Source organism: Neoarius graeffei, chromosome 27 (genome assembly GCF_027579695.1).
Source record: "Neoarius graeffei isolate fNeoGra1 chromosome 27, fNeoGra1.pri, whole genome shotgun sequence".
Taxonomy (NCBI): domain Eukaryota; kingdom Metazoa; phylum Chordata; class Actinopteri; order Siluriformes; family Ariidae; genus Neoarius; species Neoarius graeffei.
Genome location: NC_083595.1, coordinates 4,672,055 through 4,694,566, shown reverse-complemented (window position 1 = coordinate 4,694,566; position 22,512 = coordinate 4,672,055). Strand labels below are relative to the sequence as shown.

General features: G+C 40.4%; 1 protein-coding gene across 1 annotated transcript; it reads right to left on the bottom strand.

Moving 5' to 3' along the window:
* Window positions 1-441: 441 nt before the first annotated feature.
* On the bottom strand, window positions 442-22,136 carry slx9 (SLX9 ribosome biogenesis factor). Its single transcript, XM_060911525.1, has 6 exons — window positions 21,788-22,136; window positions 17,982-18,108; window positions 8,199-8,267; window positions 5,954-6,104; window positions 833-901; window positions 442-713 (listed from the first exon to the last, which is right to left on the bottom strand). Exons 1-6 carry the CDS (start codon window positions 21,947-21,949, stop codon window positions 593-595), a joined length of 699 nt encoding a protein of 232 aa, XP_060767508.1. The 5' UTR covers window positions 21,950-22,136; the 3' UTR covers window positions 442-592.
* Between the last annotated feature and the right edge of the window lie 376 nt (window positions 22,137-22,512).

The window sequence follows — 22,512 nt, the reverse complement described above, 5'->3', positions numbered from 1 at the left end:
GGAGCCTAACGGGGCGTCAGAGTGGTTCACCAGTCACCGCCGAGCCCCTTCAGTCCTGCCCATCCAGCTCCACCGCAGTGCACTTCCTGCTCAGATTCACCTCTGATCAACTCCTCAGATCACTAACACACCCGGCATGAGTATAAACTGGGTGTGGCAGAGTAGGAAAATACACTGAAGTGTTTGTTAGCGCAAGTGCTGAATGACCATGTGGCGTCATGCGAGTCAGGTGCTCATGGGAAAAATGATTATTCATGTGAGAAAATCACATCTGAAAAATGAATATGTGAAAAATTAATAAAGAAAAAAAGTAATGCGTTAACCGCCCCCTTTAATATGAACACCTGGGAGGTGATTGTACGAACTAGTCCTTTAATACTGCAACTTCTTTCGCAGAACTGCAGAGGTCATGATCTCACAGTAGAACAGTCAGAGCCAGAACACTCGAGATTCTTCTCTTTAATCTGAAATTGAGCACTCAGAATAATAACGGGAGAACTGGAAAACACACACACACACGGTGAGGGCAGCGCGACAGAGTGCGTTAGTGTGCGAGATTATGGAGGAGTCTGTTAAGAGAAAGTAGGCGGAGTTAACTATGCTCATCTTCCTGTTTGAGGCGTTTCCTCAAGTGTTCACCAATCACAGTAAGGGGGTTGGCCTTGAAGGCAGAGTCTTTCATGACCTCACTGAAGCGGGACGTTTCCATTTCACTGCAAATCAAAACACACAGAACTGTATGCTTAAAAAAACACACACACACACACACACACACACACACACACACACACACACACACACAACTTTATACTTGTGTGTGATTGTGTCTTACAGCAGCTTGCGTTTCTGCGCTGGCTTCATCTGACAGAAATCTGTGGGTTCCTTTTTCTTCTTCACCATACTGTGTGTGTGAGAGAGAGAGAGAGAGAGAGAGAGAGAGAGAGAGAGAGAGAGAGAGAGAGACGGACAGACAGAGAGAAAAGAGAAATAAACAGAGAGTGTGAGAGAGAAAAACAGAGACACAACACAGACCAACAGAGAGAGAGAGAGAGAGAGAGAGAGAGAGAGAGACGGACAGACGGAGAGAAAAGAGAAATAAACAGAGAGTGTGAGAGAGAAAAACAGAGACACAACACAGACCAACAGAGAGAGAGAGAGAGAGAGAGAGAGAGAGAGAGAGAGAGAGACGGACAGACGGAGAGAAAAGAGAAATAAACAGACAGACAGAGTGTGAGAGAGAAAAACAGAGATGCAACACAGACCAACAGAGAGAGAGAGAGAGAGACAGACAGAACAGAGAGAGGAGAAAGAGTCAGACAGAGAGAGAGAGAGAGACAGAGAGCAAGAGAGAGAAAAGAGAGAGGGACAGACAGAGAAAGAGAAATAAACAGACAGAGACAAAGATAGTGTGAGAGAGAAAAACAGAGAGAGAACAGACCAACACACAGAGAGAGAGAGAGAGAGAGAGAGAGAGAGAGAGAGAGAGAATAGAGGGAGGGAGAGAAAGAGACAGACAGACAGAACAGAGAGAGGAGAGTCAGACAGAGAGAGAGAGACAGACAGAGACAGAGCAAGAGAGAGAAAAGAGAGAGGGACAGAGAGAAAGAGAGAGAGACAGACAGACAGAGAGAAAGAGAGAGACAGACAGACAGACAGACAGACAGCAAGAGAGAGAAAAGAGAGAGGGACAGACAGAGAGAAAGAGAAATAAACAGACAGAGACAAAGACAGTGTGAGAGAGAAAAACAGAGAGAGAACACAGACCAACAGAGAGAGAGAGAGATGTTTGGATGTTAATGGGTTTATTAAGATGTATGAAGATAGTGTGAACATTTACATCTGTGGAAGATTTTGAAGTGATACTAACACGAACGGGTCTCCTTGGTGTTTTGTTTTTTTTAAGATTTTTTTTTGGCCTTTTTTTCACCTTTATTGGATAGGACAGTGTAGAGACAGGAAATGAGCGGGAAAGAGACGGGGAGGGATCGGGAAATGACCTCGGGTCGGAATCTCCCGGATTTATGGTATGGCGCCTTATCCACGACGCCCCAGGTGTTATTTTATAGATTAACACAATCTTTCAATTTTCGATGTAATCGCAAGGTGTGGAGATGAAAACTCAACGAAATACAATGTTTAAACCTTCCGTCACAAAGCGATGCCTGGAATTCCCTTCCCTTCTGCTGAGAAGGGCCCAAATCCGAAATGACGTAGCTTGAGGAACCCCTGCCTGGAAGGCGCGCCGACAGAACATGTTTTCATGACAGAACATGAGCTGTGAGCTGTGTCTGAAATCACTCACTCGTTCACTCCTCCCTACCTAGGGAATTCTATATAGAGGACGATATAGTGAGCTGATTGGTAAAATGTGTAAAAAAAAAAAAAAAACACTTTGGGACACTACTCCGCCGCGCCGTTATTTACGTCATTACTGTCGCACAGTTAAAACGTGCCGGATCAGTCGGCTGCTGGGCTTTCAAAACAATAAATACACGCGTGTGTTTTTATGATAAATCCATATTAATCCATATCAAGGCTGAATCCTTTCGTTCTTCTTTGCCGCTGCCTACGAGTGTATTATATAGGGTGCAATAATTCTCACTATATATTCAGACAGCACTACAAAATGGTGAACTCACGATATGGCGAGTGATTTTGGGCACAGCGCATGTCTTGTATGATGGGGATGGAGAGGAGTTAGTTAGGGAAGAGAAGGAGAGGGAGAACGTCAGGCTCGGGATAGAGCCGCACCAGGACTGTCACAGTGACCGCCACAATGAGGTGAGTGAGTGAGTGAGTGAGTGAGTGAGTGAGTGAGTGCCACTCAGATCTCAGCAAGCTGACAAGTGGTCATGGTGGAGGGATGATTATGACAGACCACCTGCTTTTGTTTACGTTAATAATTACCATTACCAGCTGCTGTTAGAACCTTTTACTGATGTAATTGTTAGCATAATAATAATAATAATAATAATAATTCCTGTCAATAAGTTATAACTCAGGCCGAAATAAAAATCATTTTTGTCGTGGCTCAGGTGGATAAGGCGCCATACCATAAATCCGGGGACCCGGGTTCGATTCCGGCCCGAGGTCATTTCCCAATCCCTCCCCGTCACTCTCTCCCGCTCATTTCCTGTCTCTACACTAGGGCTGCACGATTATGGAAAAAATGATAATCACGATTATCTTGATCAAAATTGTAATAGCGATTATTAATCACGATTATTCTTGATGTTAGGGAAATCACTTAAATTTTATTTCACTATATTCAAACAAACAATATGAACAGCTTTCAGTGCAGAATGAAATTTAAAAGAGAAATTCTGATTTCCAAATGACAAATAAATGAAATTTATCCAAGAAATTACCAAAGGATGAAGGAACTGAAAACTCAATTGCAACAATTACATGGCATTATACTGAGGCCTACAAGTTTTTAGCTAGAAAGAGCAGCCTATCAACATGCTCTGGCTTTAAACATGAGCGAAGGCAGGTCACAGCATTGCCTCCAGTGCTAAATAGTCTGTTGTTCTGACATAGTTAGCTTTTCTCTCTCACCTCAATCTGCTACCTACTCTCACGCTATCACCCCTTGAAGAAGATACCGCTGCACTGAAGCTCTGCGCACTTGGCCAGTGTTGCCAGATGCTGCTGACGTTTTCCAGCACAAAATATGTTCAAAACCCGCCAAAATGCACTTAAAACCGCCCAATCTGGCAACACTGCACTTGGCTTGCTTGCTTATTTAGGCGGAGTGATGAAACCTTACATGCGTCGGTTCGCTAGCCTGGGCCCGCCCATCCTAAGCGTGACGCAACACGAGGGCCTGTTGCGAGCTTAGTCTGGCCAGGCAAGCTATCTACAGCATTTCCAAGCTCCCGAAAAATCGGGAACCAATCAACTTTGAGCATCTCCAACGGCCCTGGGTAGAGGCGTGTTCAAGGCAGTGACGTAGTAGAACTGCGACCGGAAGCCATAGATTGTTTACAGAATCTATGCCGGAAGCGCTTCATTCACATCACGAACATGGAGCAGCGGCAAGCCTTTAACACAGTGGTAGATGCTGTATTGAAAGCATTCAACGGAAAGTTCTCATTGAAAACGGAGCAAAGAGCAGCCCTGGAGGTATTTATTGAAAGGAAGGACGTTTTCGCCTTGCTCCCGACCGGCTTCGGTAAGAGTTTAATCTACCAGTTAGCCCCGTCGCGTCACATACGTCAGAGGAAAGAGTGATGTGATTGGTTTAAGCTTCGTCACAGCCTTTTCTGGCTTCGACCAGTAGCAAACTGAGGCATTTCAGGGAGGCGGGTCAACCACGGGCTCTGGGAAACAGTTTGGCTTAATAGCTTGGCCAGACCAAATGCTCGGAGAGCTTTGAAGTCGCGTTAGCCAGGCTATCGGTTCGCCCCCTAATGGTTTGGCGGAGTATTGGTCAAAAAGTGCTTGATCAGATATACAGCAGAGCTCGCATTTTAAATAGAAATAAATCACGATTTTCATTTAATTTAATCATGGCAGCCAAAATCGCGATTTTCGATTAAATTCGATTAATTGTGCAGCCCTACTCTACACTAGGGGTGTGCAAAAAATATCGATACGGCGATATATCGCGATACTTTGTCTTCTGATTCAATATCGATACTCAAAATTTGAATATCGATATTTTTTCAAATAATAAATCATGTTTCAGACGGGTTGCAAATCCAGTACGACTTCCGCACCTCCGCTCCGCGAGGTGTCGCTGTGCCGCTCCCTCACTGCAAGGCACTCTTCATCTTCTCTTTTTTCCCCGGCGGTTGCAGTGATGAAAAAAAACAAGCAAGCATGGCTGTTAACGTAAACCTAGAGACGCCGCCGAACTTTAAGGCAGATGTTTGGAGGCATTTGGATTCCAAAGGAAAGGAGAAAAAAAAAAAAAAAATGAGCCGGTGTTCTGTAAAGTTATCCTACCTCTTGGATTTGTCCTACCAAGCCTACTGCGCATGCGCGAAATCCAGGAGGGTAGGAAAATTCAACAGTAGTTTTGTCCTACCGATCAGTGGGCTGATAGAAAATCGGTGAGTATTTCACGCATTTGCCGATTTTTATGTTTTCTGCGTATTGGTCGAGTCTTTGGCCAAGTCAAATAATTTGTAATGCCTTGTTTTGAATAATAAACCGGTCTGTATGAGAACTTGCTAATTCATGTGTTCTGCGCATGCGCAGTAGGCTTCGCGCATGCGCAGTAGGAGACTAAGATGCACACTGCACTTTTCAATGTGTTTCAGACAGTGTGTTGTTCCTGCAAAATAAGCACAAGTTAAATGTTCTCCGGTGTATGTTCTCAAGTTTACAACGAACAAACTGATATTAGTGTTAGCACTGAAAAGTATGTGCAGTCTGCAGTGCAAGTTTTAAGTTTTCATAAAACAATTTGATTCTGCTTGTTAAGCAGCACTGATGTGTCCATGCTTACAGAAAAGTTGAGAATACTAGCACAGAAATGGGAATTTTCTGTATGTTGTAGTGAAGCAACTCTTGGTTTTGCCAGCAGTGGAATAGAGACAAATATATGTCTGGCAAGAGTGTGTAGTTATGTATGTGAAATGTAATTTTACAGTGGTCAATAAAGTCTGATTTTCTTCAGTGACACAGATATCGTGATGTGGTTGAAATTTCTTGCAATATATCGATTATCGCAGAATCGCTGTACCGTGATATTATCGTTATCGTGGACAAAATATTGCCATAGAATCGTATCGTGAGGTATCTGGTGATACCCAGCCCTACTCTACACTGTCCTATCCAATAATAAAGGTGAAAAAAAGCCCAAAAAAAAATCTTAAAAAAAAAAAACTATGAATTAATGACTGCAGTTAATATGATCATGTAATACGAGTCTTTCGTTCCGTGTACTGTGTGTGTGTGCTTTGAGTGGGGCTAAGTAATGGTGTGTGTGAGCTGTAACACGTACCCTTTCTGTTTCTTGAAGTCAGGTGCTCTGATGAAAGTGTGGAGCTCAGGAAGTGCATCAGCCAATATCCTCATATCCCCGACGACGGGCGTGGCCTTGCGGCGTGCGAGCTCCACCTGCTTCTCACGGGCCAGTTTAATGGCGCTGATCTCTATTGAGAAACACAAAGTGACAATTCTCCACCTCACTTCACGTCAATTAAACACAAATCTGTTCGAATGAGACTTCAGCATTTCATTTCTGAGGTGTTAAATTCAACTCGGGAAAACTGTGCTTTTGACATAAGAAACACAATGACCTCATACTGTTGCTAAGCAACTGGAAAACCTGGAAGCTAATTATTTCGCTAGTTTACAACTTCTTCTCCAGACAGTGTGGAGGAACAGTGAGGGTATAAACGACCCAGAATCATGAGGGACATCAACATTTACCTGAGATATGTTGCTAAATTTCTAAGAAAAGACACCATGCAATTAAAATCACACTGCAATTACACAGAGCATCGAGCGCTAACTGACTGTCCAAGACTTCTGTGATACTGAGAAACATCACCATCGGCAAACACAACTAGCTAACTCAGAGCTGTCAGAACATTTGTATTTCCTAGTCATGCTAATGCTACATCACAGGAGCAGAGCGCAAAGAAAGGAAAGTCAACTTTTCAGCCAAAAACAGGGCAGTTATTGGGCAGGCCACTGTCAAAACCAGTGGGCTTCAAAATAACTTATAATCTCCCACTGTTTACGATTACGACTTCAGATTTCAGATGACTCTTCAGCCGAAACATTTTGTCCCGTATCGGGAGTTTTTGTCCTTTATCGCGGTGTGTATCAGAACCAGCAACGTGTCACAGAGGTCACTTTGCTTTTCTGTGACAGTGAAATCGATTAACACGTCTCTAATAGCTGCGTGTGCGCGCGCTCCAAATCTCCATTAAGACCTGATGCTAATTACTGCAGCTGAAGCTTGTGTTACATGCCGCATCGACCAGCTGGCAGATTCTGTTTCTAATGACAGCAGTTACGGGTAAAAGAGAAGAACGCGCGCACACACACACACACACACACACACACACACACACACACACACACAGAGGTGCAGAACCAAGATAAAATTGTATGACGAAGAGATTTACTAGAAATGTAGTAATTATTAATATACATTTCAATACACAGTAACTCATCCGAATTTATAAAATTCATTTGTATTTCACTGAAAACTCCAAATGAAGCGTGCGATAACCATCACTGCACTAAAGTACATTTGTGTACTTCCTCATACCTGAACTAAACTCCACAAATCTGCATTAAAAGGTGTGCAATAATTCTAAAATATAAATTAAAGGTGTGCAATAATTCTAAAATATAAATTAAAGGTGTGTAGTAATTCTAAAATATAAATTAAAGGTGTGCAATAATTCTAAAATATAAATTAAAGGTGTGTAGTAATTCTAAAATATAAATTAAAGGTGTGTAGTAATTCTAAAATATAAATTAAAGGTGTGTAGTAATTCTAAAATATAAATTAAAGGTGTGCAATAATTCTAAAATATAAATTAAAGGTGTGTAGTAATTCTAAAATATAAATTAAAGGTGTGCAGTAATTCCGGTGTGTAGTAATGCTAAAATATAAATTAAAGGTGTGTAGTAATTCTAAAATATAAATTAAAGGTGTGCAGTAATTCCGGTGTGTAGTAATTCTAAAATATAAATTAAAGGTGTGCAATAATTCTAAAATATAAATTAAAGGTGTGCAATAATTCAAAAATATAAATTAAAGGTGTGTAGTAATTCTAAAATCTGAATTAAAGGTATGGAGTAATTCTAAAATCAAAGTTAAAGGTGTATAATAACAATGGGGGTTTTTGTTGGTAAATGTAGTACTTTATGCATTTTAAAATAATTTATAATAACTAAAATACTAATTAAAAGGTGTGTAATAACACCAAAATTCGAATTAATGATGCGTAACAATTCTAAAATCTGAATTAAAAGGTGTGTAATAACTAAAGTATTTTTTATAATAAATGTAGTACTTCATGAATTTTAAGTCTATGACCCAATTATTTTGCAAGAGGTTTTTAATTGTCAACATTCAATTTTTTAATGAAATGAAGAAAAGTTAACATGTGGATGAGTACGGCGAGATCAACGGAGACGATTCCACACGAGAATCATTTTCTACTTTGGTTATGTTTTGAAATCATGTGTAAGGCTTTATTTCTATTATACTCTGAGACACTCACTGTTGAGCCATCGCTCTCGTCTCTCCTTCATCTTCTCCTTCTTCGACTGCTGCTTCTTTTCCGCAACACCTGCACGAATGATAGACAGATATTACACAACATTAACACCGAGCAGGAAGGAGGTCATAAATTAGTAATAAAATAACACGATCTGAACATCACAACAGCTTGTCTCAAAGTATCCTCAGTGAAATTTGACTTGGAATGTAATTCTAATGAAATTTAACATAAAATGTACAGCATAAAAATATAAACACTTTTTTTTTTTACATCTACAAAAATCTTTATCCTAGCACAAGACCAAATACAAAAAACAAAACAAAAAAAAAGCTGGCATGTGGAACTCTCTTAATAATTCATTAAACCTGGCAAGAGCAAATTAATTTTACTCTCACATTCCTTATCTTTATTGAAGCAGTCAATAAAATCTGGTGTTTCAAAAGGTTTGTGAGTAAACACCACTTACGAATGTGTCATCTTGAATCAGTGAGTCAAAAGGCTGTTTGATGTGTTGAACTGATTCGTTCTCGATATACACATCTGAATATAGCTTTAGTTCTTTCCTGTGTTAAATATTTCATCTTATAGAGCTCAAGTGAATGCATTATGAAACAAAGCTTTTACAGATACATCTTTTAGTGTTTACTAAATTGCAAAATACTGTAATAAAAATATAAGTATTCTCTTCTCTGAATGGGAAAGCACTTATCTAACTGAAAACATATAAACAAGTTCCTTATCTAACAGCTGAACTTCCTGAACTGCTCCGTTTGACAAGCGAGAATTTCATCTCGTTAGGTTCCTGGACAGACAGAAATTTGTCGAGTTAGATTTTTGTGTAGCGAGTTATCTTTGCGTAAATTTTGATGAGTTCAATTTTCATCAAGCTAGACTTTTTTCGAGTAAGGGTTTTGATTAGAATTTGGCAGAGTTAGATTTTTTTCTGGCTAAAATTTTAGTTGCATTTTGCCTACTTGGAATTTTGTTTCGTTAAGTTTATCTGTGTAATATTTGTTGTTCGATTTACATCTCGCTAGAATGTTGAACACTTGGACTAAAATTCTGTCCCGTTAGATTTTTTGTGTTATTAGCGTGTTGTGAATGTGTGATTAGGCTAGTTGAGTTGTAGCCGAGTCAGAATTTTGTGTTGAAAGAATTTTGACTACTTAGATTTCCATTTCAATCGAATTTTGTGTAGTTAGTGTTTGTTAAGGTGACAGTATTTTGAGTTGTACAAATACTGTCAAATAATAAAATGAATAAATGTCAAAAATTCAAATGAATAATGAATTATTTTATTTAATAATAAAAATAATACTATGCGTAGAATATTGTAACGTATTGTATATAAACAAACACACACACACGTAAATAACAAGAAGGAACTTTGTCCACTTTGTGTCTTGCATACATGTGGAATGTTATTTCGTGGGAAAGTCACAATCTGTAAGAAATAAAAAGAGATAATCATGTATAGGAGATGTGTGTGTGTGTGTGTGTGTGTGTGTGTGTGTGTGTGTGTGTGTGTGTGTGTGTGTGTGTGAGAAATGTGTATAAATTAGCTGAACACACAGCTGTCTGAGTGCGCAGTGTGTTATTGTAGCCTTGAGCAGCTTCCTGCTGCCGGATGAGACTGTACTATCTAAGAGAACAGCCAAATGCTAAGAGCACAGGGTGTGTGTGTGTGTGTGTGTGTGTGTGTGTGTGTGTGTGTGTGTCTGTTTCAAAAAAGACAGAAGTTCCCACGTCTCTGCTTAAAGTAATTCCCTTGATGTCCAATAACTAGATAGAACAGTGCATTTTCCTAAATGAGATCTCTCTCTCTCTCTCACACACACAATTAAGATCACACTTTATACCTAAAACAAAGCCCCAATTTAATCCCAATCCAACTCATCCCATTCTCACACTCTATAATTTACACCAAACTCTCAGAATAAAAGACCTGAAAATCCCAAACAGCACTTTCTCTTCACTTACAATTACACAATATTTATCCTGTGAAGCAATAAATCTGGACAATATTAACCAGAACCGAAGTGAAACTATACTAAACACACAAAAAAGAAACCAGCCAAAAATCGTTACTAAACAAAATCAAGCTACATTAAAAAAAAAAAAAAAGATACCTTGGCAAAATTTATCCAACTGAAAATCTCTCTACACAAGTTTTAGCCACACAAAATTCAACCAGACACAATTCAGCTGGATGAAATTTAACATGACAAAAATATAACTCGACAAAACTCCAGTCAGACGGGGGGAAAAAAAAAAAACTAACTGTGCAAAATTCTAACTTGACAAAAACGCAAGTAGAAAAGAATCTAGTTTGACAAAAACTGAGCTTGGACAAATATTTAGCTAGATAAAATTTAACTAGAAAAAAATATATAGCTCGACAAATATCTAATAGTCTGATCTGAGCTCGAGGAAAACCCAAAATTACACAGAGATCAAATCTAACTGGGCAAAAATCAAACATCAACTTCAGCTTGTCAAAATTACAATGAGACAAACATTTTAAAGAGTTAGATACTTAACTAACTAATACCTTGCAAGGCAAAAAAAAATCTCCGTAAACCAAACTCAGACTACAATGATGATAAACTCGTTAAGAAATTAAACTGAACACAGCCCTGGGTTTATTCACCGGGGTCAAATAGATACGAACACTGGTTTGGCATCCAGAGTCTGCAGGAAATCACTCTTTCCACTCTGCAGCAACTGTAGGATTAATGAGGTCATTTCATATGCAAAAGGCCAAAGGTCAAATATCAGCAGAGCCTTTTATTGATGATGTTGAGCCACCGGTCAGTGTTCATAATGCACGGATTCAAAAACCTTCATCTTTCCCACTGTCTTTGCTCTCGGAGTGATAAAGTGATGAAGTGTCCGTGCCTCACCACAGGCGTGTTTATGTGCTGTAACTGGGTGATAAGAATCTCCGCCCTCTCCTCGACATCTGAACCCCCCTCCCCCGCTCCCCGCATCCATCCCGCTTTCCCCACATCCTGCCCCGAGAGGCTATCGTCTTCCCTGAGCTGGCAGAAATGGACACGGCTCGATGAAGAGCGGACGCAGCCTCGGCTCCATCCCTCCGTCTCTCGGGGAGAGAAGTCACGGGTTAACGAGGTGGGGTTTTTTTAGGGTCACGATAAGACACTGATACTGCGATTAAAGAGAGGAAAGTGTTCAGACTGTCAAAGCAGCATCATCGATCCACATGGACGCAGAGTAATACACGAGGCAACACATGAGCAGCACATAATAATAATAATAATAATAATAATAATAATAATAATAATAATGAAATAAAAATAAGAAGAGTGTTTTAAAGTCTTCAACTATAATTTGTGAAGATACAGTAATATAAAATTTGAAGATCAGGAAATGCGTGTTTTATATTCATTTGTGGCCTGAAGCAGGAAGTCCATGACATCATTATTAGTTCATGTGATCAAGTCCGAGTTGACTGTAAATGGCGTGAAAACAAACACTACGGTTAAAGGAGATACGCAGAGCCATGGCCTCACTTTTCATTTATAAATGCCTTGAGACCTCAAGAATGCCGCAGGAATAGTTTTAAGCGTTAACAATAAATCTAATATAGTCATTTTTACGATTAAAGTGATTCATATAGGTAGCGGTCTGAGTGAATGACCTTGGCATCTGTAATGTCACAGCAGGAAGTCTATCCGTCTCATCGCCATTTCCGCTATACTAAAAAACAGAGCTGACTGCAACTTCGATCCTCCATTTTGAGCTAATTTATCGCCATGCCACGTAGATGTGTTGTTGGCCGGTGCAGCAATACGACAGAAGGTGAATTTATGTTGCATTCATGGCCCAAGAATGTTCAAACTGCAAAGATTTGGACGCGTTTTGCGAGAAGTTCACGGGCACGTTGGGCGCCTATGAAGTGGTCTCTCCTCTGCTCTGCACATTTTACTGAAGACTCGTACGAGACCTCTGATCTGTTGAGGAGTGTTGGCTATAAGCCCGGATTGAAAGAGGGTGCAGTACCAACAATTAAAGGAAAAGAAAACTACAAGAAAAGGAAAGTATTTATTTATTTTTTAAAGGAAAGTAAGTTCAGTTGCACCAGTCCTCCCGGAGTGTGAGCCGAGGGTTGTTGGTAAAACCCGGAATGGGACGCGACACATTATCGCTCGGGCAGTGACCTCCCCGCGGTTGTTGCTAAAACCAGTGACGTCCCGTTCCGTCCCGGGTTTTAGTAATTGCCTAAGCCTAGCAGTAATGGCGGAGTACTCAGTAATGGAGAAAATGGAGAATGAGTGGAGCAGCCGTCTGATTTCTAAACTGGATATTGCTGCCATCTGGCCTTTACGTGGAAGAAGCGAATGAACAGAGAGCTGAACGAACAACTGAAAGTCAAATTGTTTCAAAACAATCGGCCACAAGATTGGCCTTCAAGAAGCGGGAACACAGACGGGTAAGCTCCGACTCTCATTTGGATACAAAACAACAACACGTTGTTTACCTGCATTTAGATTAATCCATGTAACTTGTATTGTGTGTTTAAGTTAGCGGTATAAGATTATTTAATTTGCTTCAGAATGTGATCGTCTCAGTTCATCTGATTATTTAAATGAGCCTTTTACGTTTTATCGGTGAAAATGCATGCATGTACATGTATGTTGCATAAGTTTTAACACCCGTCCTGAGAGTCAATTTAATGAGAGTCAACCCACAATCAATGAAGTCAAATCAGTCTTAGTTGAGCGAGTCGGTAACGGGATTTCTTACTTTCACCATAAATTTTTATTGATATGACTTTGGTCTATAGCTGTAAAAGGCCTCGGCCTTAAAACCGGTTCCCGCAGTGACGTCACGCACTCAGGGCTGGCTGGCTCAGCGGGGCGGCTCCAATCACAACTTTGCGGTCGATTTTAACTCTCAAATATATATATTTTTTATTCCCATTTATGCAGCATGCAAGAGTCAAGGATGGAGATACTATCCACTCAGAAATTTATTTTAAAATAAAGGTTCTGCGTATCTCCTTTAAGGTTATGATGTGGATGTAGAACATTTTTGAAAATGGTACGAAAACTATTGTGTTTATGGAGAACACAAATTTACCCTTCAATGCTGAAATACAATATTAACGATTAGTTTATGGTTGTAAATAAGACGATATGACGTGATTATACACTCAGCGGACACTTTAATAGGACCTTGCTGTTGATTCTAAGATCCCTGTTCTTGGCTGCAGGAGTGGAACCCAACGTGTTCTTCTGCTGTTTTATGCTGAGATGCTTTTCTGCTCACCACGGTTGTAAAGAGTGATTATATGAGTTACTATATCCTTCCTGGCAAAAAAACTCAACCCACGAATCTGTCCATTTCCCTCTGACCCTCTCTTATCAACGAGGCGTTTGTTTCCACCCACAGAACCGTCGCTCACTCACTCAGTGTTTTTTGTTTTCCGCACCATTCTGTGTAAACTCTAGAGACTGTTGTGTGTGAAAACCCCAGGAGATCAGCAGCTTCTGAAATACTCAAACCAGTCCATCTGGCTCAAACCAACACCCATACCACAGTGAGAGAAAGAAAGTCACACTTTGAGATCACAATTTTTCCTGTTCTGATGTTTGAACATTAACTGAAGCTCTTGATTTGTATCTGTGTGATTTGATGCATCGTGCTGCTGTGGAGGGATCGGCTGATTACAGAACTGCAAGTGGATGTAGGGGTGTTCCTAATAACGTGGCCAGTGAGTGCATGTGTCCCGGAGTGGTGTTTCACGTCATCATTTCAGATCAGTGGCGGATAAAGTCGGAAAAGAAACCTGATACTCGAGTGAAAGCAGAGATTCCTTTAGTAACATATTACTGGTGTAAAAGTCGACGTGTTCTATTTACATTTCTACTCGAGTTAAAGGACCTCATGGCTTTTTCCTGTGTTTACGGATCAAAGGTCAGAAATACTGAGCCATTTTATTTACATTATTTTGAGGATCATTTTCTAAATAAGACGGCGCCTGTCCACTGCACGTGGTGTAAATATTTCTCTCTGTTCTTTTCACCCGAGTCTCGCTGCCAGTCAACCTGTCAATCATGAAATCATCTAATTCAAACAACTTATGTTCTGACTCAAGGCTTCTTGTAAACGTAGTTCAAAAAGGCAAAAGTATTTGTGAAGTATGATGTTTTTTAATGTCACAATTCAGAGGAATGCGTGTTACTGGATGCTGCTGTAAACAGACGGCCAGCTTTCTCAGGCTCTGCACGCTCACCAGTTTGTGTCAGATACTTTATCCAATCCTCTTCTTATCAGTTATCAGCAATGACTGACATGCAGTGGAAAGTAATCAAGCTAAAGTAGAATAATTTGCTTTGAATTGTAGTGGAGCTTAAAAGTACATAGCGTCACATCCATAACGCTGACTTTTCCTTCCTAAACTCTGCATAAAATACAAAATATTTTAAACAAAGATTTTTTAATATTCACCTTGGACCCCTCTATCAAATGGATATCTCCATTTCGACATTAGGTTTACAATTTCACAGAGTTTGATAAAAATGTACAGTCACCCAAGAAAAGTGATACTTTTTCTGTCACATCCATAACGCATCTTTTATTGGCGTTTTCTGGCATGCCCTAGATGTACTATGGGAATTGTTCTTGTTCTATCACTTCTCCAGTATGGTACAGCCTTAAAATATGCAACACCTGTTTAAATACTGGGAGACAATAAAACATGCACTGGGTCATTTGTTGCCATTTTGAGTTCAAGTGTCACGTCCATAACGCTGGAATTGCTCATAGTCAATTAAAAAAAAAAAATGGAAATATATTAACAAACATATCGGATATAATACATGGTCATAAGAATGTGTTCATATTGCAATAATTATCTTCCATTTCATAAATCAGAACAGCATACACGTGTAGGAGGAGGAGGAAAGGTAACGCCATGCATGATGAATATTAAGATATAGCGTATAATTATTAATTAATAAACAACACATATGTTTACGTTATCAACATCTAAGCTCTCAAACTCATTCCACTATTTTATATATAAATAAACATGCTGTAGTTTTTGTAAAAAAAAAAAATCATGGTTGCAATTATAGGAAAAACAAACACAGCTTTAAAATTAATTTAATAACAATGAATAATAAATAATACAACATGTACTGATAAAACATGAAGCTGAACACACAACATAAGGAATTCTATTTTTTTTACTGAAATAAAAATTATATCTCATCTCATTATCTCTAGCCGCTTTATCCTGTTCTACAGGGTCGCAGGCAGGCTGGAGCCTATCCCAGCTGACTACGGGCGAAAGGCGGGGTTCACCCTGGACAAGTCGCCAGGTCATCACAGGGCTGACACATAGACACAGACAACCATTCACACTCACATTCACACCTACGCTCAATTTAGAGTCACCAGTTAACCTAACCTGCATGTCTTTGGACTGTGGGGGAAACCGGAGCACCCGGAGGAAACCCACGCGGACACGGGGAGAACATGCAAACTCCGCACAGAAAGGCCCTCGCCGGCCCCGGGGCTCGAACCCGGACCTTCTTGCTGTGAGGCGACAGCGCTAACCACTACACCTGTATATCTGTCCATCTCGTAACTTATATCCAAGAAAATTATTTTTAGAGTTTATGTTGTGTAGTGAGCTGTATGGAGACATTTATACCTATTAACCCTTTGATGCAAAACATGTGCACACCCCTTCTAATGCACAACATGGGTCAAAAATGACCCGCATTCATTTTCCAGGTTATTTCATGCTGACTGAGTTTTTCTTTGCTCTATCTTTTGAAATCAATTTATTTTATGATTGAATATTCCAAGTATTCTTTAAATATCTTGTTTTTAATTACCACAAATCATTAATTTAATTTTTTTCTTTCCTACTTTATGAACAAAAATACTTTTTATATTACTACACATGGGTCATCCAAGTGTGATTTAAAATTAAATGTCTTAATACTATAATAATAATTTGTTTCAAGTAATTACTTTAGCAGTGAATGGGGCCAGTTATTTATTTATTAACTATGTCGTTAGCTAAGCCAACTACAATAAAATTAGCTAACGAAAGTAGAATATGTCGACAGCTCGGTAGCTAATAGTAATTACTTGTAACTTTCTGACAAGTAATCTACTCACTCTCAAGGTAACCTAAACATCATCAATTTTTTTCTAAGGTAATTTTAGAACAATTGAAAAACATTACTTCCATGTATGAGATGGGCAAAGGGCGCCGTGCTGAGCTGTGAAATGTCTGACACAAGCACAATTCACAGTTCCCACCAAACGCTGGAGTAAATGCCTGCGGGTCGGTTCTGACCCATGTGTGTAAACTTGATGTAGAATTACAAAAACTGTGCTTGTTCATAACTTAAGAAAGGAAAAATAAAAATGATGATTTGTGCTAAACAAAAACAAGATATTTACTGCATATTTGGAAAAGTAAATGACAAAATGAATTTATTTCAAAAGTATATCATGGAAACACTCAGCCATACATGAAATAACCTGGAAAATGAACGCAGGTCGTTTTTGACCCATGTTGTGCATTAGAAGGGTAGTGATACAAAAAAGGGTTTTTATTCAAAAAGTAAGAAAGGAAAAAATAAAATAAGGATGTATGATGATCAAAAACAAGTTAATTGAGGAATACCTTGAATACTGAATGATGGAATTAATTTATTGCAAAGATATAGAAGATAAAAACTCAGCCGGGTCACTTTTGACCCATGTTTTGCATCAAAGGGTGAAAAGCAAGCTACTGTATAGATGATGTGTGTATTTGTTGCTACAGGTCGCTTCTGCCCTCTAGCGGTGGAGGCCCGCAATGACCGCGTAAACAGCAGAAACACATCAATAACCATTAAAACCATTTAAAGTGCACATCACGGGTAAATTCAGGAGCAAGATCAATGTAATTCTCCTATTTTATATTAAACTTTGGTCAAATATCTGTCACAGTTTGCATTTTGTGCAATACCAAAAAAATTCAGTTGAAATCAAGCCATCTGAAGCGAATTGGTCCGCCTCTGAAAAAACTTGGCATTTGGATTTCCCGGCAAACATTGATTTTCATGGGGGGCGTCGTGGCTTAGGCGCCATACCATAAATCCAGGGACCCGGGTTCGATTCTGACCCGAGGTCATTTCCCGATCCCTCCCCGTCTCTCTCTCCCACTCATTTCCTGTCTCTACACTGTCCTATCCAATAATAAAGCTGAAAAAAAAGCCCAAAAAATATCTTTTAAAAAAAAACACATTGATTTTCGTGACGTCGCGTGCGGGACGCCTCCTTCTGAATCCTACGTCAGCGCTGGTTTGTTTATGAGAAAACGACCTGGTGGTTTTCTGCAAATTTCTTCAACATTATCGCGTAATTATTAAAATGGTTAACAGATGTATCGTAGGAGGGTGTAGCAACACCAATCATGATGGGATTAGTACTCATCGTTCCCCAAAAGACCGGACAATGAGAGAGAAATGGGAGCGCTTGGTCTACACAGGCTGTGCACTTAAACCGTGCAAGCTCATGCAGCCTGCTGGCGCTTCCGCAGGTGACGTCACAAATCTGGCTCCAGACTCCCTTGGGATTTTTCCAGACGCGTTTTGCGATTTTATTTTTTTTCTGCCGTAGACAGATGCCCTTGTGCAAAATTACCCTTCTGGATGAGTGTGTAAAGGGACATACTTTCATATTAAAAAAAACAAACAAACAATGAAATTAGTCCAGAATATGCCCTTTAACACACTCTCAGTGTCTCACCTTGGGGCTGTTCGGCTGTTGGTTTTGCTGTTTGCTCCACTGGAGGCTCAGTAACACCGAGAGTCTGCACCAGAGCTTCAGGAGGAATCACAGTCCCAGCAAAAACCCGCTTGGGGAAGTTAAATGCCTGTTTGTGGGGCAGAAAGAGCTGAGTGAACATCCAGTGATGAGCCTGTCCCTAACCTTACTGCGCTGCTCAGGACACAGACAGACATCGCTGCATAACTTTAAGGGTTCTTCAGCAATAAACACAGCTTGGCTCTTTATTATCATATCATTTTCTTCACTGGAAAAATAAACTGTCCCACAATCCAGTTGTAGTGCTTTTCGAGACTTTTACAGACGTTAAAAAAATCCTGATTGATTTAAGTGTCTCAGGTTGAACATAAGTAAGAGATCTATCAAATATATACATGAGCAGAATGACAAATTGTATAAATCCTGTAATAGGAACTCGAACCTGTGTCTCATGTCGCTGGTGGGTCAAAGTTCAGAAGAATGAACAGCTTGAAGAGTGGACACCCTGTACGTTATTCATTTAACCCGAAATTTTATTTCCAGCTGAGAATTTCGATCTCATTGGATTTACACATTTAAAAGTAGTTTTACTTTTAAAGGTCTCCTTGCATCGTTTTTTCATTAATTGTGCGGTGGTCTCTAGTATGAATGAACGCCCTGTGAGACGGTTTTGGTGAAAAAAATGCTGTGGTTCTCCTGTTTCAGGCTGTTCTAGTTTGCTGGAGGAGTGGGTGGCGGGAGAACGACAGGATTTCAGCTCTTACTCATCAATATTCATGACATGTAAACGTGTTACCTCTGATTGGCTAACAGCACTGTGACGCTACCTCCAGTAGGTCAGAACAAGCGGATGTGGGTGTCTTTGTAAAAACTGTTCTGATTGGCTATTATGGTCTCGATATCGATGTTTTGACCAATAACAATGTAGATGTGGCAGTGGGGGCGTGGCCGAGTGTCGGTTTGTGAATGGAGGGCGGAGTCAGGGAAGGTAAGTGGCAGAATCACTGCACCTGACGGGAATTAACGTGTTTGTGTGTCTTCCCCAGTGACCGCGCCCTATAAGAGGAGAGGGAGTGCAGAGGAAGGGGGCTCTCTCCCCAACCAGAACGATTGTGTGTATGTGCGTGCGTCATTCATTCATTCATTTATTTGAATACTCCCTGCGGCAGCGGCTCTCATCAAGGCACGAGGCATGGAGCGGAGCTCGCCTCGGGGTGTGTGGGGGGAATAACGTCCCCTGGCTGGGAGCTGACGGGCCCTGGCAGCGCTGGTTCGTTCGGGAGAGGGCAGGGGTCGCTGGCTGCCATGTCTGGGGAGACTGGGACCTCCCCTGCCCGAGTTACGAGCGTGCAAAGTCGGGCTGGAGCCGCCGTTAGAAATGAAACTGATGCGAAGCACGTCTCTCTCCTCGCGCTTTCTTCCCATGGGCGGTCGCAAGCCAAGGTGGGCGAGGCCATGAATACTAATTTTCGAAGTGACGTAACTTCGTATGGCTTTTTCTGATCCACTCGTTTTTCTGACGATTTTCTTTCATAAGCTAATACAGGGAATGGGAGTAGAATTACATTTTCACATGCAGCATGCATATTCAACTCGGAGTGAACTATGGTATTTCAAAAAGAGCCAGTATTAAATGTTTTTGGTGGAAGGGCATCTTTAAAGAATGCTGGTCTGAAGAATGATGGAAAATGTCACCGGTGTAACAGCATGTCTTCATGACACTGACTTAAAGTAATGGCACCGCATTCAAGCTCAAGAATACTGGTTACTCATATGAAGATATAATTATAGAATATGAATATATCATTAAAGAAAAAAAATTTGAACATGACAGGAAGTGCCATCCTGCAAAGAAAGTCTGACAGAACTAATGCCTTTGATATGGATGGAAATATGGCTCTTTATTGGACTGTCATGTGAGCAACACAAAAATGTACATCACAACAGGGAAATAAAGTTATTATTTATACCCTACTCTATTCTAACAGCTCCATATTACAACCCCGATTCCAAAAAAGTTGGGACAAAGTACAAATTGTAAATAAAAATGGAATGCAATAATTTACAAATCTCAAAAACTGATATTGTATTCACAATAGAGCATAGACAACGTATCAAATGTCGAAAGTGAGACATTTTGAAATTTCATGCCAAATATTGGCTCATTTGAAATTTCATGACAGCAACACATCTCAAAAAAGTTGGGACAGGGGCAATAAGAGGCTGGAAAAGTTAAAGGTACAAAAAAAGAACAGCTGGAGGACCAAATTGCAACTCATTAGGTCAATTGGCAATAGGTCATTAACATGACTGGGTATAACAAGAGCATCTTGGAGTGGCAGCGGCTCTCAGAAGTAAAGATGGGAAGAGGATCACCAATCCCCCTAATTCTGCGCCGACAAATAGTGGAGCAATATCAGAAAGGAGTTCGACAGTGTAAAATTGCAAAGAGTTTGAACATATCATCATCTACAGTGCATAATATTATCAAAAGATTCAGAGAATCTGGAAGAATCTCTGCACGTAAGGGTCAAGGCCGGAAAACCATACTGGGTGCCCGTGATCTTCGGGCCCTTAGACGGCACTGCATCACATACAGGCATGCTTCTGTATTGGAAATCACAAAATGGGCTCAGGAATATTTCCAGAGAACATTATCTGTGAACACAATTCACCGTGCCATCCGCCGTTGCCAGCTAAAACTCTATAGTTCAAAGAAGAAGCCGTATCTAAACACGATCCAGAAGCGCAAACGTCTTCTCTGGGCCAAGGCTCATTTAAAATGGACTGTGGCAAAGTGGAAAACTGTTCTGTGATCAGACGAATCAAAATTTGAAGTTCTTTATGGAAATCAGGGACGCCATGTCATTCGGACTAAAGAGGAGAAGGACGACCCAAGTTGTTATCAGCGCTCAGTTCAGAAGCCTGCATCTCTGATGGTATGAGGTTGCATTAGTGCGTGTGGCATGGGCAGCTTACACATCTGGAAAGACACCATCAATGCTGAAAGGTATATCCAGGTTCTAGAGCAACATATGCTCCCATCCAGACGACGTCTCTTTCAGGGAAGACCTTGCATTTTCCAACATGACAATGCCAAACCACAGACTGCATCAATTACAGCATCATGGCTGTGTAGAAGAAGGGTCCGGGTACTGAACTGGCCAGCCTGCAGTCCAGATCTTTCACCCATAGAAAACATTTGGCGCATCATAAAACGGAAGATACGACAAAAAAAAAGACCTAAGACAGTTGAGCAACTAGAATCCTACATTAGACAAGAATGGGTTAACATTCCTATCCCTAAACTTGAGCAACTTGTCTCCTCAGTCCCCAGACGTTTACAGACTGTTGTAAAGAGAAAAGGGGATGTCTCACAGTGGGAAACATGGCCTTGTCCCAACTTTTTTGAGATGTGTTGTTGTCATGAAATTTAAAATCACCTAATTTTTCTCTTTAAATGATACATTTTCTCAGTTTAAACATTTGATATGTCATCTACGTTCTATTCTGAATAAAATACGGAATTTTGAAACTTCCACATCATTGCATTCCATTTTTATTTACAATTTGTACTTTGTCCCAACTTTTTTGGAATCGGGGTTGTGCATACAGAAACTCATCACAGTGCATTTATAAAGAAAGAAGGGAAGTAGTGTAGTGTAGTGTAGTGCATTAGTGTAGTGCAGTAGTATAGTGTAGTGTATATCCAGGACACTGTGTGTTACTTTAGGGATCTGGATGTGGTTCATTACAGAAATAGCTTTCACATTAAAGTGCACACTCACCTTCACATCTCTGGCTTTTTTATCAGCCGACTTTATTTGTGTTTCTGGTTTTGTAGTTGTGTTTAAAGGTAAAGCAGGAGCCTTCTCCAGACCTAATGACGTGTTTATCTTCACAGCGTCGTGGTGAAGTTTCTGCCGTGCGCGCTTTATCTTCCCCACCATTTTGTTGTGAATAAATGAAACAGCAGCGCTGTGAAAAGTCGTGCAACTGCTCTCTCTCTCTCTCTCTCTCAACCATGCTCACAACAGCGTGTCTCTGGGTCTCATCACAAACCTCTCCCTGAGGCATGCAGTGCACTACATAGTGAGCAGAACCTGTGAAATGGAGCTCAGTGTAGTGCGCTAACGGAGTGGCTGAGGAGAGATTTGGGCTTCCGCTGCTGCTGCATCCACAACTTCCGTGTTTGTGGTGCGACGGTAATAAAGTGTCCGGAGTAGAGCGGAAATCTGTGACTTTGGTTCCTGCGCAGTAATGTTCCGCTTCAGATTGGAATTCTATTCAAGGACATGTTTTTCTAATTTAAATACACTACCGTTCAAAAGTTTGGGGTCACTTTGAAATGTGCTTATTTTTGAAAGAAAAGCACTGTTCTTTTCAATGAAGATCACTTTAAACTAATCAGAAATCCACTCTATACATTGCTAATGTGGTAAATGACTATTCTAGCTGCAAATGTGTGGTTTTTGGTGCAATATCTCCATAGGTGTATAGAGGCCCATTTCCA

What these genes read in the sequence shown, in the direction of transcription:
- slx9 (XM_060911525.1), bottom strand. Translation starts at nt 21,949, where the DNA reads ATGGTGGGGAAGATAAAGCGCGCACGGCAGAAACTTCACCACGACGCT. An exon ending in AAAAAGCCAGAGATGTGAAG is followed by an intron (nt 18,109 to 21,787) that starts GTGAGTGTGCAC and finishes CCCCACAAACAG; the next exon opens with GCATTTAACTTCCCCAAGCG. An exon ending in GCGCAGAAACGCAAGCTGCT is followed by an intron (nt 714 to 832) that starts GTAAGACACAAT and finishes TTTGATTTGCAG; the next exon opens with TGAAATGGAAACGTCCCGCT.